At 42.4% G+C, this 24,057-nt stretch overlaps 2 protein-coding genes across 4 annotated transcripts; both read right to left on the bottom strand.

The window, feature by feature from the left end:
* Positions 1–2,173: 2,173 nt before the first annotated feature.
* LOC103702484 (bidirectional sugar transporter SWEET4-like) lies at positions 2,174–5,281 on the bottom strand. 3 transcript variants are annotated; one of them, XM_008784931.5, is made up of 5 exons: positions 4,964–5,281; positions 4,506–4,542; positions 4,015–4,393; positions 3,595–3,714; positions 2,174–2,791 (listed from the first exon to the last, which is right to left on the bottom strand). In XM_008784931.5, exons 1-5 carry the CDS (start codon positions 5,004–5,006, stop codon positions 2,603–2,605), a joined length of 768 nt encoding a protein of 255 aa, XP_008783153.4. In that variant the 5' UTR covers positions 5,007–5,281; the 3' UTR covers positions 2,174–2,602. The 3 variants fall into 3 exon arrangements, with proteins under 3 accessions (XP_008783153.4, XP_088578354.2, XP_088578355.2); XM_088722228.2 differs by lacking the exon at positions 2,174–2,791 and adding an exon at positions 2,819–3,374; XM_088722229.2 differs by lacking the exon at positions 2,174–2,791 and adding an exon at positions 2,819–3,339.
* Positions 5,282–12,261: 6,980 nt separating this feature from the next.
* RCF3 (RNA-binding KH domain-containing protein) lies at positions 12,262–22,504 on the bottom strand. The gene is made up of 9 exons (XM_008784929.5): positions 21,460–22,504; positions 19,745–20,221; positions 18,334–18,582; positions 17,914–18,174; positions 16,829–16,911; positions 16,638–16,746; positions 16,420–16,546; positions 16,087–16,243; positions 12,262–12,687 (listed from the first exon to the last, which is right to left on the bottom strand). The coding sequence occupies exons 1-8, from the start codon at positions 22,252–22,254 to the stop codon at positions 16,218–16,220; spliced, it is 2,127 nt and encodes a 708-aa protein (XP_008783151.2). The 5' UTR covers positions 22,255–22,504; the 3' UTR covers positions 12,262–12,687; positions 16,087–16,217.
* Positions 22,505–24,057: the final 1,553 nt, after the last annotated feature.

Raw genomic sequence — 24,057 nt, 5'->3', positions numbered from 1 at the left:
GGGTTTCATACAATACGTGTACGAGTACACTCAATAAAGTCAAAAAACACTAACTCACGGAGTGCCAGTGGCAGCTCCCCCTCCTCCATCCAAAGGGTGTACCCTGAATGATGAGCCGCAAAGGCAGCCACCCAATCGGCCGCTCCATTGGCTTCTCTGAATATATGTTTGGTTTGGACGGCCACCCCAACCCAGCACATCACCCCTATATTCCGAACCAAGAGATAGTCTATACCCTCACCCCTCAGCCCCTCCTGGATCCAACTGATTGAGAGTAGTTGGATCCCCAGAAAATAACAAGAAACTAGTTTGGCACCTTCCCTTTTCTCCAACACACACACTCTCTCTCTCTCTCCGTACTTCTTTTGAGAGTACCAACAAATTAGAATTTTGATCAGTCATACATTTGGGAAACATGTCCTAAGGACTTTGAGTCCAAGACTTGCTCCCGGATAGAGGAACAGTGCAGCTGCTAAGATATATTCTACTCTGCAAGTGAGTATAAATTATAAACATCAGCATGGTTTATAAAATGGAGTAGAGTTGAGGTGTAAAGGGAGCTGGAAATTGAAAATTTTAGTTGCGGGGGATGAGCATAATGCATAGTGAAGTTTGAGATTTGCATATTTAGTTTAGATGCGGATTGCATTGATTATTCTAATTGTTACACATCAACTGGCTATTACATTTTCTTTCAAGCTTGCATGCTATTTAAAAGCAGCATGAAATAATATGGGCCGATCCTAACCGTGTTGACTTCGTATTGTACATAGCACAACTTTCCATACGATAGCTTGCGATCGATGAATTTGCAAACTATTGCAAGATACATCTTTTTAGCTTAACCTCGAATGAAAGGGGATCCGGATAGATTACCTCTATAGAATATGAACTTATGCGATATATGTTTCCTCTGAAATTGAAGTGCATATTTCTCGTCTTCTTTTATGGTGTGGTAACTATGTGTCCAGATTTTCTCTAATTCAGACCTAAACTCATCACAGCGCCTTCATCACCATCATATTTCAGATATTCGATGGCCTGACTTGTGAATTTTTTTGCAAATAGTTGCTGATGGCTCATTGCCAACTTTATTGTAGACAAGCTCATAATAGTAAGCTATTGTGTTTGAAGAATAGTTTTGGCCAAGAACATTTTTATTGGTGGTCTGGACCACCTTCCGACGAAAGTAGTATACTAAGCAGATGTGGGGCGAGGATACCTCTCAGTGTCTGATGTGTGGGGACGACGAGGCGGTAGACCACATGTTGTTCCAATGTGCGTGGGCAAAGAGAACATGGTGGCTTTCAGGGCTCCCACAAGGGGCTTGGAGTCAAAGAAATCAGTTCGTTCATGTTATCCGGCATTGGTCAGGCAATCTTCAGCAGTGCCACGTGGCCACTGGAGCCACCTGCACTACTTACCAGATCTGACTGGCTAGAAATGCTTGGATTTTTTATGAACACAGTTCATCCTCGAGGTTTGCGGTGGAACGGGCTCGGGTACAGGCAACGGCGCTCAGTCACGGTACCTCTACAGGAGGGCTTTTGATAGCTCCGGACATCTGCGACTCCCACTTAGCTCAGATAGCGCCACGTGTGATGTTCTTCACCTGGGAACCCCACCCTTGAGCTTCCTCAAAGTTAATTTCAACGGATCTGTTTTCGACGGAGGGAGCAGTGGGGGTGCGGATTTTGTCATCAGGGACTCTAGGTCAAGAGTAGTGGCGACCAGCAGTTGTCAGCTATCTGATATCTCGATCCCTGGTGCTGAACTGCAAGCCGCATGGGTCAGTCTTTGATATGCACGAAATGTCCTGCAGGCCAGCTCCATTATGATGGAGGGAGACTCGGCCACAGTAATAGAATGGATCTAGGGGGGGCCAAGCGGAACTGGGGCGAGCCACTCCCTGATTCGAAACATATGGGCTATGGGTAGGGATAGGGAGGCTTTCCAGGCCAAATATTTGTTTAAAGAGGCCAATAAAGCCACGAATTGGGTGGCTGCTTACGCAACTAGCCACTCTAGGAGTATGCCATGGACTAAGGAGGGAGAGTTGCCTAGAGCACTCTGTGATATTTTGTTCTCTAATTATGTTGGGTGTGTTCGTACCCGAGTGGTATGAATCACCCGCTTAAGCAACAAAAAAAAAAAGGGAACATTTTTTATATCGATGATAATTATCATGTGTGTATTACCCAAATGTACATCATTCTTATTTTCTCGATGGCAGATGCGGACACATCACATCCATTTGATGACAATCAGATTTGGATTCGGTTATCCAGCTTGGTTGGATGAAGACTGACTCGCAGGCCAAGACCCGAGAGAACCCGATCGACCTAAACTAGATGTAAACCAAACCTCTTGCTATGGTTGGTTGGCTGGAAAACAAAGAGCAAACAATTTTCTTGATGATAGATGGAGAACATACATGAAATCATGAAATCTTGCAAGAGTCCCAGACATGGATACCAACTCAACATGATACCTGCAATTGACATATTGAAAGGCAACGGAGAAATCCCTAAGCCCTTCGGGAAGGGTTTTATACCATTAGAGTGGCGTGGAGCTCTCATGGCATCTCACGCACTTCACCTTATTAGTGGCCATTAGGAGGTGCATTGCCGATCTTGTTCGTCTCTCCCTTCACCACCACCACCTCGGCCAATCCCATCTCAGCGGCCGCGGCCTTCTTCTTCGCCTCCAGCTGTTCCTTGGTCGACTTGCGGTACATGACGTGCAATACCAGTTGTGCCACCGCAAATATTACTCCGAGGGCGTTTGGAATCTGCCGAGCAAACGAGTTCAACTTCAAGACGGGCGAGATTCATCAGAATGCATTAGCTCTTATATATCATTTCTTATATCTTAAATTATAGGAAAACTCATTCAATTTTGATACTTGCTTGATTTCTGTAAGTCGGAAATGAATCCAAGAGAGATGTAGGCTGGAGTTACAGAAGCTAGCGAAAATGTACCATATATTTTGATTACAGAAATATTCTGATCTTCAACTTCAAGATATATAAGAAATATCGAGCCAGTTCCCATCGCCAAACAGAAAAATGGTTCAGGGATGGGACTGGGCACGATGTATCAGCACTCTAAGATAAGAATGGTTCTTTCGAAGGTGCAACAAAGCTAGTTCACCTCAGTCTTGGAGATGGAATTAATATCCACACCATCAAGAATATTAATCTGTCTCAAAACCTCTAACAAGGCGAAGGATGTTTGCTCTGGCGGATGCATGGTATAATTCCGAGCTGAGAGACGACACGATTTGGGCCTGAGTGGAACTAGAATAAATCCAAATGCAAATTGACCCTGACATCAATGCTGCATCAAAACAAACTCATGATGCCATGCAAGACCTGGCATGACCCGTTTCAACTTTATTAATGACCTTATTCGTAACTTCCTTAATGACTTTACTCGTAGCATTTAAGCTCCATTGACACGTAGGCCGCTCCAAATTTGTCGTGGAAGATTGGACCCCGAGAGAGAGAGAGAGAGAGAGAGAGAGAGAGAGAGAGAGAGTCTTACAGTGACGTATGGAGAGAGAGAGAGAGAGAGAGAGAGAGAGAGTCTTACAGTGATGTATGGGTCGAAACGGATGAGAGCATAGGCAGTCCAGCAAGTGCCGTTGAAGAAAGAAGCTAGTGAGAGAAAGAGAGGCATGAACTCCACGCTCCTTGTCTTTATCACCATTTTCTGCCAACCAGAATCGAGAGCCATGTAAATGCACATACATACATCATCCCCCACATAGCACTCGCCACATTCCAAGATCTGCATGTATGCCAACTCATCCAAGCTTTCCATACATGCACATGGACACGTAGCATTCATGATGACAAGTTATTCTTGATGCGAGCATGCAAGGCATCATATCAAACTGGCATGTTATTTTCATCACATAGAAACATATCATAATATCATAACGGCCATGGTGATGGTGGTTACGAGGACAAGCATATATAATAAGAGAGCTGGTCTTGGGCATGCACATACCATGACGGACAAGGGAGAAGCATACATCATGGCACACAAGAAGACGCAGACAACGCCGACGATCAAGGAGCGACGCTCATATGTGTGGGCAAGTATCAGAACGAGCAGGGTGACGATGCCGACGAAGGCGATCTCACCGAACAACATCGCAAGCACCACGAATCTCTTGCTCCCCTGGGAGTAGAGGAGGAAGAGGAGCACGAAGGAGAGCTCTATGATAACTCCTGACCCATTAATGGTTATGACCAGGATGCTATGGGGGTGCACCATGGGCAGCCCATACACCACCCACATCATGCAGTTGAGGAGGGTGGCTAGGTAAGGGAATGGAGAGAATTCCTCCACCGAACCCTTCTTCCGTATTCTCATGAAAGTTGGCCTGTGATCCAACGACAGAAATCCAAATCAATCTTGCAATAAAAAACTTCTCACATGTATATATTGAAGACTAATTATCAAGTGTGTCAACTTCCAAAAAGAGCGATGCTTACACTGGGGACAAGAACAACCCTAGTGCAATTGCATTTCCTGCATCAGCGCACACAGAAAAAAAAAAAAGGGTAAGAAAAAGGATAAAACTATCAGTTTCAAATTATTTAGAAAGCAATAGATAGTTTATACATCGAAATGGTGCGACAAAGAACAAGCTGCGTCACTAGATTAAATCCGAAACGAATGGAAACAGATGTTGTTTGCTTATTTTTAGAGGGCAAGGCATCATGACATTCACTTTTGTAAAGAGATGAAACCAAAAACAGTGTCGATACAAATGAAAAGGACATAAATCAACACACATGAACGCATCGAAGGTCTCTTATATCATTGTGGAGGTTTAAGATGGGAAGTCAAGCAGGAAACCATCTAAGAATATTTAACATCATCTAGTTGAACAGAAAACGAAACAGGCTACTGTTATATCAAAAAAAAAAAAAAAGTCAACTCGACACACCAAGAATCCCGACCGCGGTCCGGATGACTTCCAGCGAAACCATGGCTACTAATCTCAGCTGAGTGAAGAAGATAGCTTTAGGGGAAGGGGTGGGGCGCCAGTTTATATAGAGGATGTAGCCTGGCCTCTGTCATTTTATCCAACTTCCTTTTCCGGGGTTTTGAAGTCGGGTTAATTTAATTTGCCTTGTGATATTTAAGTGGCTGGATGTAGATAGAATTGAACACTTGGAGGGGCGGCGGAGTTAAGAAAAAGAGGAAGAGGGTCAGGACAATGGCACTTCCTTCAAGAAGTTCAAAACCCAAGTGCCGACCACCCTATTCCATTTTTCAGTCCGTGATTGCTCCCACACTGGATTTATTTTGAACTGTGAACCGACTCGGACCGAAGTGGCCGAACCATAGTACAAGAAAGCTTCCTGCCGCCTACCAACTCTGTCTCATGGTGGTTACTACGAGGACTCACGTGTATTTAGTTTCATATCGATTATTTACTGGATAGATCTTAAATATTTATACAAGATCAAAAAACTTAAATAGTATCTTCCGGCTAGTTATTTTGAATGAGATCTTGGGTTGTTACAAATGGTATCAAAACGGACCCAAGCTATAATCTATGTGAACTAGATGACACTGCAGTACAGATCCAATGAGGCTGACTACAAGCCGATCGTGATGTTTGTGAATAGATTTGAATGGATTTGAATCTTTAGTAACGTTGGAACTTGAATGAAGAGAATATGTGAGGACCCATATAGACGTGTGGGTCCTACGTTGTTATGGTTACGGTGCCATTTCTGCCATTATCTTGGAAGAAAAGAAAAGGAAGAAAAAAAAAAAAAAAAGTAGTTACATGTGAGAGTTACTACCCCATGAAATCCCGGCCAACTAGATACGTGTCGACTAGAATTCAGGAAAAAGATTTGAAACTTGGACAGCTGGGCGACCTAAAATTCAACGGCCACGTGTCAACACGTGTCAAGCCCTTGCTCACCCACGAAAGAGTGCTGATCGCGAGTGATACTAACAGCGTGATGTTGCTATTTTGGTCGTATTTATCTTTTATTCAAAAATTATTCGATCAAAATTAACGTATGTACATACATCACAAAGTTATATATATGAGGGTGTCGTCAAAAGTTTTTGATGCTCCTGGAGTTTTCTGTGGACCCAACATGTCATTAGGCTTGGATGCAGGGCAGCATGTTGCGTTGCATTGCATCATCTTTTGGGATTATGTGCATTTCGGCTCATCCATTCTCCTTGGGATGATGAGGGGCGAACATTGAAATGGATAGCCGGGCTCAACTGGGTTCCGGAAAAAACAAGGATTTGCCTCTGAATTCCACTATCTTACGTGGGAAAGCAACCACTTTCTCCGCTGATGTGAGTGCCCAAGCAAGTGTGGGGAAAGGTGGGAAACCCAGTGATCGTTGGACCTTTTTGACAGCCCAATTAAAAAAATTACTCCAATAATAGTATTGCCATGGAAACCAACATGTTTTAGGCGCAGGATGAACGGTGCAACGATGCTGGTTGACTTGGCGATCGGCTGCTCTAGTTGAGGTCAATAGAAACCGGTGGCAGATGGCCGCTGCCAAGATTTTGGATTGATGGCCACGCTCTGATATGAAACAGTAAAAACGAAAAATTTCTCTTGCCGGAGTGTGTCCAGCAAAAGACTCTTCGTTGCTTAAGTCAGAACGATGTTCATAAACTAGAAGGAGATTCCTAACAACCTATAGGGCATCCGAGCACTTATCTCAAAAATATCCTAAAAGTTGGTTGTACATGCGAAGAAGAATACGTATTGTAATGGAATTCAGGCACGTGGGTCGGCCAAGAATGGCTAGCCACCGCATGCCTCGAATATCAGGCACAAATGTCTCGTACGCAAATTACGCCCTACCTATGAAGTCAAGAGAATTCTGGTGATTGCTTGGGATCTCGGCTAGAATGTCACCGGCTACGGTGAGCTTTCAAAGTTTGAACCTATCTACGCGCTTTTGGGCATTGCTAGATAGCAGCTCCTGGCCAACCGGACGCCAGTGCCGTAGTGAATTCTAATTGGACGATCGAGTTGGTGAGATATGATCAGCTCTAATGTACATCAAATAGTAATAATAAAAATTAAAGAAACAATAACAGGTGGTCTTGTCGCTCTTCTCGGGAATCAGTCAATTAATTTATTAGCAGTTGATGTCAATCATGAGATAGAAGAAGCAAAGAATCTACATCAAATCAATGTGCCGGACTCTAAATGCATGCAATTAGTTCCAACAGCAGTTGGAGCCGGTTAGTGCATGGTCCATGTTAGTGTCTGTAATGGAAGTTTGTAGCGCTGCGAGGTGATCAAAAGGAGAACGGTGCCAGAATTTGTTTCTTGGGTTTCTGACCCCACGGAGACTTTTCAAAGAATTTAAATATTTAATTTTTAAAACTTTAACTAGAAGAAATTTTGAATTAAATGCATAACGGTTAACAATGCGGGAGTTGGATAAGCATCCAGGTTTGAATTCTCTATAGCGTGAGCCCCGGTGTCGAAGTTTTTTAGCGGAACATCTCAATCGTCACAACACGCATACCAATAATATCATCATCAGACAAAATTTAAAGGCCATGATTTTGGCGACTGCTTCTGCAAATCTTATAAACATTGTCGAATCTATCACGGGAAAAGGTTAAAGATAAATATTTTTCTCCCTTTTTTTGATTTGGAAAGATCTGTAGTTATTGAGAGGCTCTGTTGTTAAAAGAACTTGGAGAACCTTGGAGAACGAGTCTGCTTTTTTCAATCATAACCACTAATTTGTCATGCTCGCTAAGAGAAGTATTATTAGGAGAGCGCGTTGACCGTAGAGCTTCTTCCTGAGGGAAATCTCACACGATATCTGTTCCGAGATTCTAGAAGGAAATCTTTTTATCTTGCGGCTCCGGAAAAGAAAAACCGAGATACTACCCATCGTCTTTTAGCCCTTCGGATTTTGGTGGATACAGACAGGAGAGGCTACGAGCAATCTTGAGTGGAAGATTTCTAATTTTCCTCGCATCCTACGTTGTTGGCCGCCTGTCTTTGTGTGCTTTTCTTCAAAACAAACTTTTTTTTTTCCACGTTGTTTGTTGCTGAACGCCGCTCTTGGTGTGGCTTCTTCAAAACAAAAAGAATTTCAACCATGAGCCATATAGATCTCTTCTTTTAAAACGGTGTGATGGTCTACGCCTATATTCAAACTAGAATGCTATTGCCGCAAACTGAAACATTGAACATAGAAAACACTCGTGTTTTTTTTTTGACCATTGACTCAACATAGAGCAGGATCCTCAGTCCGAGAGCTATCCATATTGAGTGAGACCAGTCCACCACTTACGACTGTATGCATTGCTCGTGGAGTTTGATACGTAAATGAGACACAAACCTAGCTCTTTCGGTGGCCGATACCAAAAGCGGCTGTTTCTCATTGAGCTAGAACAAACGGTTCAGCGTGGAAACCTGAAAAAAAAAAAGGGACGGCAATTGCTCGAAGCCAAGGAACAGATTGAACACTATTTGGGCTAATATCCGTTAAAAGATAAACACCAAGGTCGCTGGCAATATACCTGCATGTGAGATGAGGAAGCGTTTGGGCAGCTAAGATCACTAATTAATGGAATAAAGAGATTGATATTGATGTCGGATCTACTATAGATTCTTAAAGCTAAAGCCAAATTCAAATGACCATGCCAAGTATCCTGGCTGAACAATGCCAACACATTTAAGACAGATTAAGTGCTTAAAACTCCATTGTTAGATAGCGGAAGAAAAAAGAAAATAAATAGTCTATCAATATTTAATATCATTTTGGCCAATATCTTTAGACAACGGCTTCATTCTGTTCAACATAATCTTTTCCACTACCTTATAAAGCATAGTGAAAAAACTGATCAGTCCGAAGTAGCTGGGCTCCATCGCTTTCTGGTGCTTCAGGATGAAAGTAATGCAGGTTTTCTTACAGACATCCGATATCAAAGCCTTGCTAAAGAACAGTTGGACTGCCTCCACTACCTCCTTCCAAATAATAAACTAATATCTCCTAAAGAAGACCAGGGAAAAGTTGTCCGATCTCGAAGATTTGTTCTCTACCAAGGCTCAAAGTGCACCCTGCACCTCACTCTCTAAGACCGGCTCAACGAGTCTCGCATTCACCATCATTCCAACTCCGATATTCGGTGGCGGAAAGTAGGGAACCATCCATAGATTACTGTCCTATGTCCACCTGCATCTGAAGAAGTCAAATAGAATCTATCTTATCCTACTCTCCCCCTCCACTTTTTGCCCAATCTCATCCCTTAAGGACTGGATCATGTTCCTCTGTCTCCTGATGATGGTCGATCGGTAGAAGAAATGAGTGTTCCTATTCCCTTTCCTAATCTATTAGACTCCGAATTTTTGCAGCCAAAAGACCTTCTACCGCCACAAAAGAGAGTGATGCGTAGCCAGCTTCTAACGAAGATCAACAAGTTCGGCCTCTAATAGCTCGCCGCTCCTATCCTCCTTCCCCTAAATATCAACAATGGAAGCTTCCACCTCATCCAAGCGTCTGAAGATGTTGCCTACCACCTCTCGGTTCCATCTTCGTAGCCTTCGTAGCTCCAACTTGCAAGTGACCTTCTACATGGCATCCCCTAGCACCAGAGTCCCCCACGTGCACCCCCCCCCCCCCCCCCCCCCCCCCGGGACAATGTCCTAGAATTGGGGGTATGAAAGCTACATCTTCTCAAACTGGAAGGGTCTGTGATGGCAGGAGGTAGAAATAGTGTTAATCAAAAGAGGACAGCAATTCGAAGTAATCTGGAGAAGGTGACAAACCTGATAGATGGAAAAATGTAGAACCCAGCAGGCTGACGCAACAACCCTATCAATTCTCTTCCACACTTTGGCACGACCTATATGGTTGTTGCACCATGAGAACCTTGGTTCCAAGAATCCAAGATCCACCAACCCACTCTCCACTAGAAAGTCACGGAACTTCTTTCTTTCTAACTTGTCAGTATAGGCCTAGCCTTCTCTCTTTTCTATGGGCCCCTAGATGTAGTTGAAATGACCGGCAACCAAGGTTGGGATCTCCTGTGTGACAAGGTTAGTCACCTCTCCTGAGAGGGCCTCCTCACCCTATAATTAGTACTAGCATACACTCCCAACATAATCGAAGGGATTTCATTGGGTTCCAAAATTACCATTATAATTTGCTGGGGGCAGTTGTAAAACATAGTGGTAACACTCCGCTTTTAAAAACAATAATGCCTCCCGACAGACCTCGAGATTCAATTGCATAGGATTTCTAAGTAGTAGAAAAATGACGTACTCGGCGGAGGCTATCTCCATAGAGCCGCGTCTCACACAAGAAATAAATATTCAGGCTATGCACCTGAACTAATTTCCTAAACGATGTAGTGAAGGAGGGCTTGCCTGCTCCCCTACAATTCCATACCAGAATCTTCATTTTTCAACATGCAAGAAGGAAGGACCCTGGTCCTTGCCGCACGAAGTCCCACTCCCTTGCTCTTCTTGGTAGGCCAACCCACTTCTATCGCCCCCTTCCCACATTTCCCACCAGCAGTGCCGCAACCTCCTTACTGCTGCTTGGTGATCCCCCATCGTAATGGATAGGAGCTAGTCCGGTTGCCCACATGTCAGCCCGCTGCCACCATTAGAAGCTTCCTCAACTGCCAACACCGCTGCCTCTGTCACCGATCGAAGCGTCAGCGCCACCGAATCAGGTTCTACCTGGCCACCGCCACTAGAAAAGGCCCGAGCAGCCTTGGAGATAGGAGAAGGCGAACCCTCCAGCGGTGTCTAAAAAGAACCGAGGGTCGCCGAAGCCATCGTCGTTGGGGTAGATGCCGGCACTGGGGAGGAGCATCCGGCGGTGTCTAAAAAGAACCGAGGGTCACCAGGCCTCATCCGTTCCCAACTTCCGACTCGGACATCTTGGGCTCGTTGGGCCCATCCGTTTGGGCAATCCTATTCGCGCCATCAGGCCGGCCCGAGTCCACCTTGCATAGGCCCACTTCAGCTGACCCTGTCGCTGGGCTCCTGTGCCTCTTGTTCGAGTGGTCCAAGCCTGCGTCCACCATCGCTATCTCCGGGCCAGCTTGCACAGTGCCTGGCCCAGCTCTGCCCAATTCATCAGCCGACTCGACTAGCTCATTCAATGGATCAAAGCTCGACCTGGCTTGGCGACTTCCCTAAGTCGCCCTAGAACCAATTCTTGGGTCGGCACCCTCGTCGGCCGACCGGTCCTTCGGAGGTAATCGTTGTCGCGCCACCTTCGCTGGCTTCTACCACCCGTCCGAGTTCGAAAGCAAGCCAGGGGAGCTCGAACAATTGGGGGAAGCGTGGCCATGAGGATGACGATTCCAAGGTTGACTCAGTCGTCTTTCTTTGTCGCGGTGTCCCCTTCACATCTCGTGGTGGTTGAATCTTTATTACCGCCAACTAAGAGCCAAAGATCAGCCTCTGGGGCATCTTATCAGAACTAGAGTCCAGCTCACCGCCTCCCCCCGACCCCGAGTCTCCACTTGTCTCTACCACCATGGGAACCAGGAACCGCGTTTGATTTACACACTCCCCTCCAACTCCGGCGTCGAGTACTTGTAGGCAACTTCGGCATGTCCAATTCATCCACACCCATAGGAAAAGTTGGAGACATTTTTATACATAAAGTGTTGCCACGAGACCTTGGATATACCTTTGATCTGAATTTCGGACAACAACGGCACAATAGCGTCGATGGCCACTTTAACCCTTGCAAACCCCATCATCCTGCTCCATAATGCCATCGACAACCAGCGGCCAGCCGGCAATGGCGGTGATCTACAGAATGGTTTCCCTCTCCCAGTACTCCACTGAGAGCTTCAACCTCCAAATCCACACCACTATCATTTTCACTGTGTCCAGCTCCGGAACGAAGTTGGAAGCCCATGGGTCCATAACTAGCAACCACCCCACCACCACCCAGAGGCCTCCCTTCCTCTTGCCCCGTGTCATCAGTCCCCTACTCCCTTTGGCGGACGAGCCGCGCACTGCCTTGCCCTTGCCCACTCCATCGGCCATTACCACAAACACATGGAAACCAACGAAACACCGAACATGCACGAATATTGACGCAAATGCTCACTAAAGCAAACTAAACTGGCCCTTGTAATGTTTTCTCTTTGTTAAGATATTGTTAAATCTCATCCGAAGGAGGTGCTTTCGCTCCACTATGCAATGTAGATCAGGCTGAAAAAGCAAACAATACAGCAAGAAACTCCCCACAATGAGCCATGATTTGAAGCAGCTTAATCAATTCAAGATCTGATACATGACAAATTGATAAAAATACATCTCCCAACTTAGGATTCCAAAACACGTGACCTGTTAGGAGCTCCAATCTGCTGCGCATAAAATACTACGTGAAGCACCAAACTAACATGTCACTGCCTACTGATGTGGCCAGCCAGAGAACTGATGGTTTATATGCGCCTTTTTAAGTCAGGGCACCTTTTTGTTACACATCAATGCATGAAATGAGTAACATCAATTGGTTCAACTCTGATTCTTATGAAACACCGTTCTCCGTAGTCATATTTGGAGCGTCCAATGCATGAAAGCCATTGTTGTTTGGGGTTGATTTGGCCTAGATAAAAAAAAAGGGCCCACATAGATTTTGGGCAGCCAGCCCCTCGTGAGTTCAAGGGCACAATCTGGCAAAACAGAAAAAGAAAAAAAACTGATTATTTATAAATTATCGAGTCATTCAGGAATAGTTTAGTATCCGAAAATATTTTGGAGATACGTAAATAATTTGAGAAGTTTCTAACAGTCATGAAAAAATTGTAATTATGATTGCCACCCTAATAACTGGATTTTTCTTTCTTGGTGGGATCCTTTGCCCCTTATTCCTGTTAACATGCAACTACACAATGAAGGTTTTCATTAAACTGAGATAAAGAAACTCAGAAAAAAGAAGAAAATTCATCAAATGACTACATACAAGACAAGAAAGACAATTAAAAAATGACTATATACATGTCAGCTATGCAGATAAAATGAATCGGGATGCAATACCAACAAGAAAATATTTCAACCAAATGCTTAAGGAAGAGCTGTCAAATAATTAATGATTTCTCATGGCATTCATCAATTACAGAATATTTTGTGTACACGTTGGTAGCAAGAAGCATTTATTCAATCAAAGTATGTGAAAAATTCAAGGATTTCTTAATATAATACTGTAGACATTAATTTTTGTCACCATCACAAATGAGGAACCTTCTCCAGGTATGAGCTTTATTCAGATATTAAGTGCATAATAGAAGTACTATTACTACGTGTATTGCATATATTTAAAGAGGATATTTCCTTGTGTTCGATCTATGATGATGATAGCTGAACATGGAGACCATTCACAGATCGATTCACCTTAAAGAGATATACGAAGTTAAACTAGCGGGCCAACTTATGCGCTTGGTATGATGATGTGGAGGCAACTGATATTTTAACACTCATCCAGAGGTCGACATGAAACATGTAATTGATGTCCCGAGAAATGTCTAATAAGAAGGATGCTTCAAAAATGTCCTATTAATAGGTGTACACATATTTAAAGAGAATATTTCCTTGTGTTTGATCTTGTGAGGGTGTTTGCTGAACATGGAGAATGTCTACCGATTGACTCACCTCATAGACATATATGAAGCTAAAACTAGCAGGTCAACTTTTGCACTTGCTATGATGATCTAAAGGCAAGTGATATATTTTGACGCTCATCTGGAGGTCGACATAAAGAATGTAATTGATGACCTGAGCAATGTCTAATATGAAGCACGCCTAAGGTTTTCTCTACAAAACCTGATGAAATGGTACAGTTGTATTCATCCATTTGATGCATCTAAATGATGAAAGTCGCTTGAATGTCACAAGCGGTACCTGGAGAGATGAGATGATGCAATTGGCGAAGGATGCAGCCAGTACCTGGAGACAAAAAGGGAAGGAAACCAGAAATTGGTGGATGATGCATTCTAATGCAAAAAGTTAGAGAGAAAAAAACAGAAAATATAGCAAAGGTTATCACAAGACACCTCCACAAAGATTTTTGTTTCAAGCTCCCCTACAAATAGCAGATCAACTGCAAGAACACATCTTCCATCAGACTTGCTGTTTGATATTCCCCCCTTTTTAGTCTCTACTTTCTCATTTTTAAGTCCTCAACTTAGTATCCAAGCCCACTCCCCACCTCCTCATTTTGGTGGTTTCTAAGCTCAAATGGATAGAGCAGACCATCTTAATCAGTCATCCATCTCTTTATTTTCCAACAGATATTCTCTTATAGTTCCTTCTGCTTTTGCTTTCGCTAAAGATCTTTTAGAAGAGCACTTTCCTGGAAGTGCTACTGCAAGTAGATATTCATAGACTTTTATGATTGGTAATCCTAGAGTAGCCCTTTATTTACAAGGGTTCCAATATACCAAAATCAACATCAAAATAAACCTGATGGAGCTATAAAAGAATAGGTGAAGCGAGACAGGACTAAACCTACCATGCCTAGGTATTGTTGAGATACTCCAGGGTTTCAAATCATCTTTCTCAAGCACCTAGGCGAGCGCCTGAAGCATCTTTGACAACAATGGGTGCATCATTTCTTCATTCTACCTCCTCATTTTAAAGATGAAATTCTTTTGATGTTGAATGCTTCAGGTAATGTTACAAATCATCATTCGCTCAGTGATCATCATCTACTGTTGGTTAAATATGAAAACCTTCATCTCTTGGAGTGTCAAGGTATTATTTGCCATCTACTGCTTATGCTGACCATTGGTAACATTGTTATCACTACTACTAAGGTTATTTGGCTTCAACTATGCTTCATATGAATTTTGAGGTGCTCGTTGCCAAACTGAATCTTCTGCAGTAACCAGAATTTTGTCCAAATTGCCAACAAACCATTCATTCACAAATGAACAAAATACACAGATTGGCAATCACTTAGTTCACCACCATCACAAAACATGGCCAATATCTTTACCTCATGTACTTATTAAGGTTATAGATTGGAGAAACACTGAATATCTCACACTCAACTTCTTACCTAGCAATCTTCCTGTATGCAACCCAATAGGAGTTCAAGAGAGATATTCCATATAGATATCTTCTATCAATTTTTATAGGTTTGAACACTGTATCCTCCATACTATGGTGACCAATTTATTATAATTCTATTGAATATTAGGTCAACAACTTTATCAATGGACATTGAAACTTTGGAAGCCATCCAGTTATTTTCTCAAAAGATTAACCACAAACAGTCATGCTCATCAAAAACTGCCAAGCCAACTCAAGCTTCAAAATTTATTTCAAGCTCAGCATCATTCTATAGTGCAACAAAAGTTAGCCTTCATAGAAGCAAGAAAACATTATCAACTAGAACTTCCATTTTTTTAAAATATGACCTAGGAGAATCACATAATAAGATCAATCCATCAAAATAATTAACCTACTCTTGGAATAGAGAACTTGTTTCCACAGATTAATTGATCGCAAAAACAACATTTCATTTCACTTGCCCGACAAAACATTGATAACGAAAATGAGCAAGTAGATTCAGTTTTAGATGTTATCTAAAAGTTCTTTGCCTGCTACTTAATGGAAGAGCCTGTCAAAGAATTGTATATTACACTTTGAACAAACTGAGCATGTGACTCCATCATAGCTGCAATTAGTGTTTCAGTCGATGGTTGTTTTGATTAGTTTAGCACTCATATATCCAACAATTGTAAAAATAATAGTAACTGCTCTAAAGGATAAATCATGATCCACATCTCTGAGGCTACTGCAGTAAAAGGAATACAAGCATAGGAATACTACACAAAGAACAGCTGTGATTGTGATTATCTAGTAAAAGAAATTGGAGTTGAGACATATTTGTCAGAGTCTAACTTGATCTCAAGCTTGGAAAGGCAGGGAACATGCAAGGAACTAAATTTTTGAGAAATCGTAAATATGGTGAGGCATAGATACATGTGTAAACTTGCATGGTTTGCATTTAATGTAGCCAGAGAAACCAATCCTCAAAGTCTTTAAACCATAATAAAGCCCCACATTACCTTTTTACAAGTCTTGGAAAACTTTCCATTCATTCTTTCAGTAAAGGGTCCAGAAAACAACAAGTGAGAAGCACCAAAAAAAGGTATTGTTGCTCTGCAGGGAGTGAGCTTCAGCATAGCAGTACTTTGGATTAGCTCGAAGGAATGTCATCTTGTGCTGATTTTCAAAAATAAAAAGAGAGGTTATATTCATGATGCTAGGAAATACGTTTGAAAAGTGTGACAATCAAAGGAGCTGTCAAGTAATATAGATGAAATGGCACACACATGAATGAGACACGCATGCATGCGCACGTGCGCGCACGCACACAGAGAGAGGGGGAGAGAGCTTACTACTTAGTATAAATCCCTGGAGCAGGCTCTGGGCTCTCTCAGCCTGCTCTGGACTTCCTGATATTTGAACAACCTTTTCAGCCAATTCAGATCTATCTTCAATAAGGGTGACAGTCGCTCCAGACATCTGTATCAATTGAATGATATTCCAAAGAAGAATTTAAGGGCCACATAATCTCATTATACTTTTCAGTAAGAAAACACTATACTAATATCACCTCACTGATCTGAGCAAGCTTGCTTCCTGATCTCAATATTAGGCTTGGAACTGCCTGTCTCGGTATTATAACTTCCAGTGTGCTTCTGGTGATTAGTGGTACATTGAGTCTAATGGCGAAACAAAAATATGAGCCAGCATGCAAACAAAGAAAATCTCAAAATGCAAACAAACAAATTAGGCTATAGTTACCTTTTCACACCACTCTGCCTCCCTTCATCATTAACATTGCTCTCTTCCTGCTCAAACGATCCACTTGCACATCCTCCAGTGTCCTAGCATCAAATATTGTACATTTATTTAGAATGACTAATAAGTATTTAATAACAGAGAAACAAAAAGAACAACTGTCTAGAACTCCATGGCTACAAATTCAGAAGTGGAAAATTGAAGAGTGCCCTTCCTTACCACAAAATATATTTTGGACCACAAAGGAAATAACTCACTACTTACTGGTGTTCTTTCACACATATCTAGGAAACCATCAGATTTCACGACTTGCATTTGTGTTAGAGAAAAATGTACATCAGCGTAAAGTATAAGATATAATTAATACAACTGGTATATATGCACTACCAGTAGGACCCCAGGAAATAATAAGAAACTAATTCTTGAAGATAGGAAGCTTTTCATAAGAAAATCCATAAGGCTAAGAGAGTGTAAATGGTCACGCAGGGCATAGTAGATTAAATTAGAGGAAACATAGTGGACAAGAGTTTCAACGGAAAAATGCAATGGTAGCTCAATATTTTGAGTTTGCAGATGGGCAAAGTAGCATCAATGCTTGACCATCTTAGCACATAATCAAAATAGTTGCAAACTAGGAAGTATTATTATTTATTGCATGAAACAATCAGTGTTTCTTTTTGTTATTTCTCATATTTCATATTTTCAACTAATTGCGCAGCATTTTGGACTATAAGGAGTTTTAGTGGGTTTTAGCGGTAAACAATAAACCAGGCTACAGGAGTGCAAAAAGTATTTGCATTAGGAAATATATCTTACAAGTTACAGCTAAGGAGTTTAGTTCACAACCATCTAATTTAATAACTGATTCGTTCTCTGTGATCATGAACAAGAAAAGTCTGCACAAAGAAAAGGTCAAAAGAAGCATTTTAAATGACAAAATATACATCGAATGTTTCTCCATGCATACATACACATATACATGCATCCACATGGATTGCTTTTCAAATTTGTTGCATATTGTATGGTTGTGAGCAAAATAGAAAAGCAATGACGAGTCAAGACTTGTTGCATGAATATCATAATGTTACCTTTGGTTGCCATGCAGTTGTTGCAGTATGCATGTTTTGATAGATTGCAATGGGAGGATCACTTCCTGGATAAGCTTCACGGGTTGAAGCTTTAATAGGAGAGCCAGATTCATGCCCAGCAATGCTACCAACATGGCTTGGGGCAGCAATAGATGGTGGAAGCATATCCTTTGGTGCAGAGGTGTCACGATACAAATAACTCCGCAACTTTGCAGTAACATAGACTAGAGCATTCCGAGCTGCTCTGATCTCCCCAACAATCTGTAGGTATAAGTACTCATCAGTGTTATATACATCATACCAGAATTTAAATTAGCACTAGCACTGGACATCTGAAGACCAAAGATGTAATTAAATTCAGTTTCCATATATATCTCAGCCAACAGCAAGCATGCTTCTTCAAGGCCATTGGGCACAAACCTGTACAAGTTCATCAGCCTCCAATGCACAGGGTGGAAGATCCTCTTTGGGTAAGATCTGTACATTGGCATTAGTCATTTTTTGTATATCGGATAATGATCCATCCTTCCCCTCCAAACATGCAATTTCAGTGTCTGGAACGAGAAGCCTTGTTGTTATGATGTTGTCCTTGTCAGGACCGAGGTCTACAATGTGAGTCTGAATATGCAACAAAGCTTCCTGAGCTGGAAAAAGATCATCATCCGGACCCTATTGCACAAACACAAACATGCTCAATACTACTATGGAATAACCAATTTAATTATTTATGATCCACATAAACTGAAGGATAAATATCTGAAAATTTATGTACCATGAAAGGAAGCTAAAGTTTAATAATATGTCAGGAAAGGCATCACATGGATTTTATTATCAGAGTAGTTCATCATCTAGTTCTGTCTCGATAGCCCATGCAGAATTGTTGTTTAAGTAAGAGTAGCATACTTGGTGAGCACAGATTTTAAAGCTAAATATATCCCAAAAATTGTGTGGGAGCACAAATGCATGAAATTTTTTTCATCCAAACAATAAGGCTAAGTTTTTGCTAAGAGATGAAATGAAAGGATAGTGAAAAGGAATCTTCAATTTTCCCAATAACTGGCAAATAAAATTCCAAACAAAAAAAAATGAAGATAAGGGCAGAATGTTCACTCAGAACTTCAAGTTCAGCTGATAATTACAGAGTGACATTAGAATAAGGCAAGTGAACTGCACTAAACATGTCATATACCGAGCTACTTTCTCTAGAACTTTAAGTGAAGTTGATCAAACCTTGGGGTAGTTAAAGACTTGAACCAGACCCACTTCAGGTTTGGGGTTTGGGTCGGGAATCTTGGGTAAAAAAGTAAATTCACAAGAATCTGTAAGTCAAAAACAGTTTATAATTAATTTAGATATATCCTTATGTAATATTTGACTTCATTCCTCATAAAACAATACCAAAATCCACATCAAAGTAGTAGACCTCATAATCCTTGTGATGCACATAACACTATAAAGCATATCATGCCTGCCACAGAAGATAGAAAAATTTGTAAAAGAAAAATATTTTAACAAAAGCACCAGAAAGAACTGGTTTTGCCTTAAACAGACAAAGATAGTCGGTTGGCATAAATAATTGACTGATGTTCTTGACATAGGCCTCATTATAATTTTTTATCATGAAGAAAGTGACTTTCCATCAATTTGATATATGACCACCCTATGCAACACAAGAAAACCTAACTTATCTTGTTTGCCAAGATAGAACATTACAAACCTTGAAATGACATAACCTAGCATAATATTAAGCATCATATTATAATGTGATTTTAGCTGATACTATGAACGAGACAATTAGTAAAAATTAAAGAAAGATGCCATAAACTACTACCTCTTCAGAAGTGATGATAATGATTCTTTCATCAGAACCTGGTACAGGATCAGGAACCTGCACATCCACACCTATATCAGCTCGGAGCATTTCAATAATTCCATTTGGTGCTCCCATAACACTCTCAACTTTATCATTGGGGCAAAGAATTCGAAACACAAGGTCCTCATAGGATAATGACTGTGAGTGATCATTCAGAGTATTTCCATCAGAATCAAATGCATAGCCAGATGGGTCTGAACTATATGAATTGATTCTAGCTCTATTTTGACCCACAGTAGATCGTGGTCCCAAGTCAGATTCTTCCACCGCCAACGGATGTTGTGTACTGTTGGCGAACTCATCATCAGGGGGAATGTAATGGTCTGGTGAATGTAATCGCCCACGAAAAGCTCCACGATCACGATGCAAGCTCTCCTTTAAACGAGATGAGATGATTGCAACAGCTTTCTTCACACAATTGCCTTCTCCAACAACCTATGGAGAAAGTGTAACAATATACAAAGGTGAATTTCAGAGAACTATTACATATGAGCTAGGTTAGCACCAAAATATACAAAAAGAAAAATGTGAAAGGGCCTTACTAACAAATTTCCACAATCTGTTTTTGGACAGTCAAAGAAGCATGTTATCAATCAAGAAAGCATACATGCACAGAGAGAGTCTCTAAACTAGTTGCTGGGATCAGAAGGGTTGGCCATACCAGGAACAGTAGAAATCACTAATCTACAACATGTTCTCAATTAAATCCCATCTAAGCAAGCAAATATGAGTTTTCCTTTTAAATGTACTTCAGCGCCATCCCAAAACCTCATATAGTATCAAAGCATTCGTGAATAGTATTGGCAAGCGACCTAGAGAAACCAACGTATTAGCTATTGATAAAAGACAATTACTTAACCACTCTGCAATGAACAAGCGTACATGCAGCACACCATATAAAGGGCTAATACTTGAATAGCACTTCCGCTACATATGACTCCGCCAAACTTGATTATCCATAAAACAGATTGGACATTGGTCTTGAATCTCCACCTCACCAAGTGCACCTCCACCGTAGTCTTCCACCACAACATAGTTGCATCAATTCACTACCTCAGAAATATAGGAGCACAAAATTAAATTCAAAATAGTATCCAGGAAAAAAAAATTGTTTAATTTTTGAAAGAAATTGTGAAAGGACAAAAATAAAATGAATGAATGAAGACCCCAAAAATAGTATCTCAAAGTTCAGCAAGAATCTGTAGAAATTATGTGCAAACATGTATTGAATCACCTTGTGACTATTAAGCATGTTTAATTAAGAGGGGAATGAATTTTGGTGGATGTGGAGGCTAAACAGTAAGAGCAATACTCCTCACCAGTAAATCCATAAGATGCATCAAAATCTTTCTAAGATTCCTCTATTTCAACTAGCATCACCTGTTCAAAAGATTTTTTTTTTTCACCTGCTTGTATGCTAATCAATCAACATTCATGTGATCCAATGTCTTTTGAATGGGCCCATGATGCAATGATTATAATTGATCATGTTCAGAAATCTGTATCTTACTCTATGGACTGAACATGTCCAAATTTCTCAACTTTAAGCTCACTCTGTTACGGAAACTTCAGCATCCACTTTTTCCGAGCACGCAAAGCATTGAAACTGGCTCGCAGCAAGAAACAAGCAAATAATTGAGAACGATCGCAGCAATGGAAGGCATTAGTGCTACCTGAACGACTTCCTCCGAAGTCGAGACGCACTGAGGAGTGTACTGATCCCGCGGCAAGATTCGGATGTGGGTCTTGGTCTCGATCCTCATCTGCTCAATGATCTTCCCTCCCCTCCCCAGCAAGCACCCGACGTGTGTCCTCGGCACCACCAGCCTCGTCGTTACCCGCGCCCTATCCCTTCGCCTCTCTCCTCCTCCACCGCCCCACCCTCCTCCGCCTCCACCACTGCCGCCACCGCTATACTCGTCCTCCTCGTCCCCGCCGCCGCTATACTCGAACTCCGCATCCACGATCCGCTCGTGAATCAGCACCAGGGCCTCCTGGGCGGGGGAGTACTGCGGGGGTCGGCCGTCGGGCTCCCGGCGGCGGTTGTCCGCCGTCTCGATGATCCGCTCGTCGTCGCCGGGGACCAGCGGATGGACGTTGATCCACGCGCCAGTCTCCTGCCGGAAAGTCTTGATGATGCTCCCGGACTTGCCGATCACACCGCCGACCTTCGAGTCGGGGCACAGAATGCGGAAAAAGGTGGTGACCGCGCTGGGTGGCGCCGCGCCTTCCTGGATCTTGGGGGAGGAGGCAGAGGAGGAGGAGGGCAGCGCCGCCGCCGCCCCCGTCGCCGGTGGCGGGGGAGGGGGAGGGGGAGGTGGCGGGGCGCGGCGGTCTCCACCCCGGCGGTGGTGGTTGCCCCGGCGGTGGTGGCCGCCGTCGTAGCGGGGCTTGGAGCGGTGGGGAGGACTTTGGGAGTTGGAGTCCGGGTCGTAATGGTAGCTCCTCTTCGACCGCGATCTCTCCATTTTCCCTTTTTCTCTGTTTAGATCGCTAGGGTTTTGCTTCACTTCAGTCTTTGTCCAGTTCAGACGTCGTTCGTTCGTTCGCTCGTTCGCTGGGGTTTTGCTCTTCGTTTCTTCGCCGCTGCGGCTGCTGGCGTTGAATGGAGATTGTTTTGCGGTAATCGGCAGGGTTGGATATGTCGCTGATGAGAGTCCCAGGTGGGGGCTATTTGGTATTAGAAATTTCGAGGGCACGAGCACTTTGTTCACTCGAGTCGCTTGGGGATGCCTTTATTTTGTCCAAGAGGACCAAGACATAACCCGTACAGGTTTGGGCCATGGAAATTAAACAGTGCAGTGCATTGACTCGAGCCAGCTTGCCTTATGCCCTCCACATCTGACGGGTTCGGTTTGCATCTTTGGCACGAAAGAACGGTGGATCTTCTTCCGCAGCATCGACAGTTGGATCTCATCTTGCACAAATATCAAAGCATCTTGAAATTCTACAATCATTCAATTGCGTAGATCCCAAAGCAATCTCATACAATCAAACAGTAGATTTCTGCAAAAGAAGGCGAATCAATATGTCCTTCATGTGAAAGATACAAATCCTACGTATATCCGACTATCACCACCACCACCATATTTTTCTTTTTTTTTTTATTCACCGCTTTGCTCGCCTTTTTTTTAAAGGAAAAATTTGGTCGGCAATGTTCTCCCGATAGCATTGGCACAATTGATGGGCGAAAGGATGACCCAATTAGTTGCCATTTGCTTCTTGGGATGGTTATTTAGTTTACAGTCTTATACCATCTCTTTTCTACTTTTGTGTGCAGGCTCAGCATGTCTCATTAGGTGCGTGGATGTGATAAATGTTTTGTTGGCTTTTTTTCTTTTTTTTTTTTTTTATTTTCCAATCGGGGACAACCATGCAGTCATACAACAAGAACTTTCTTTGAATGCATGAGACATCGTTAACTTCTATCCTTGATTATTTATTACACATTTCATATGAATGAATAAATTAATATGTTACCCGTATATAAAAGATTTAATGCTTCTTCTTGATGAATTTTTGGTGGTAAATATTAACTAATGAATAATTAAAGTTGATGATTAACATACAAATTGCATTCTTCAATTATAAGCATAAATTCTTCCATTACGCGTTAGCAGCAAGTCTTGGGAACCAATATATATATATATATATAATACTCATCAAATCGAGCATGGCAGAATAAAGATGAAACACAAAACGGCGACGACACTAAGTAAGAAAACACCATTAGCAGTAAGGAAAGAATCTCTTGTTCGTCACCGTACAACTGGATTAGATTAGATTCTTAAAAAAGATTCGCCTTTGAGGTCACTGTAAACTCCTAGCAACCAGTATCCCAAGATAGCTTCTTAATATTCTTTCCAACTTGTCAGTAGCTGCTGATGGTATGTGACAAGTGGCAAATAAATAAGTGGGAGTGGACATTAACACAGATTGAAGCAAGATTAAATGGCCAGCCCGCATGGACAAATGCTTCCATTTAAGCCTGCAGCCGGAAAGAGGATCTCCTAAATAATTCCTGTTGCGGGGACGAACGCGGACGCGCAGACGGGGAGAGACTGGTGCCCTCACGGTTTTGTCTCACAAAAGGACTCTCGAAAGGAAAAGATTTCCACCCCCATTTAAGGCACAGAACCTTTCCACTACTAGCCGATGTGGGACTAAATTCAAGGCCCCCTCCTTCTCCACAACATAGCCCCCCAGCGGGAAGGTCCTTTGCCGGTTTAACCCGGCTTTACCAGCCCCCCAGGCAACCTGAGGGGTAGTCA

This window comes from Phoenix dactylifera, chromosome 5 (assembly GCF_051530095.1).
Source record: "Phoenix dactylifera cultivar Ajwa chromosome 5, Ajwa_hap1_PhDact_Kaust_v1.1, whole genome shotgun sequence".
Taxonomy (NCBI): domain Eukaryota; kingdom Viridiplantae; phylum Streptophyta; class Magnoliopsida; order Arecales; family Arecaceae; genus Phoenix; species Phoenix dactylifera.
The sequence above is the reverse complement of the archived record's forward strand: the minus strand, read 5'-3'. Positions and strand labels throughout refer to the sequence as shown.

Excerpts from the sequence above, each read along its gene's own strand:
- LOC103702484 (XM_008784931.5), bottom strand. The coding sequence starts at position 5,006 with ATGGTTTCGCTGGAAGTCATCCGGACCGCGGTCGGGATTCTTG. Across the intron at positions 4,543-4,963 it reads GACCGCGGTCGGGATTCTTG|GAAATGCAATTGCACTAGGG; the intron begins GTGTGTCGAGTT and ends GCGCTGATGCAG. Across the intron at positions 3,715-4,014 it reads CTTCTCCCTTGTCCGTCATG|AAAATGGTGATAAAGACAAG; the intron begins GTATGTGCATGC and ends TCTGGTTGGCAG.
- RCF3 (XM_008784929.5), bottom strand. The coding sequence starts at position 22,254 with ATGGAGAGATCGCGGTCGAAGAGGAGCTACCATTACGACCCGGACTCC. Across the intron at positions 16,912-17,913 it reads CAACTGCATGGCAACCAAAG|GACACTGGAGGATGTGCAAG; the intron begins GTAACATTATGA and ends ATTTGATGCTAG. Across the intron at positions 16,244-16,419 it reads CCAGGGATTTATACTAAGTA|CACAAGATGACATTCCTTCG; the intron begins GTAAGCTCTCTC and ends TTTGAAAATCAG.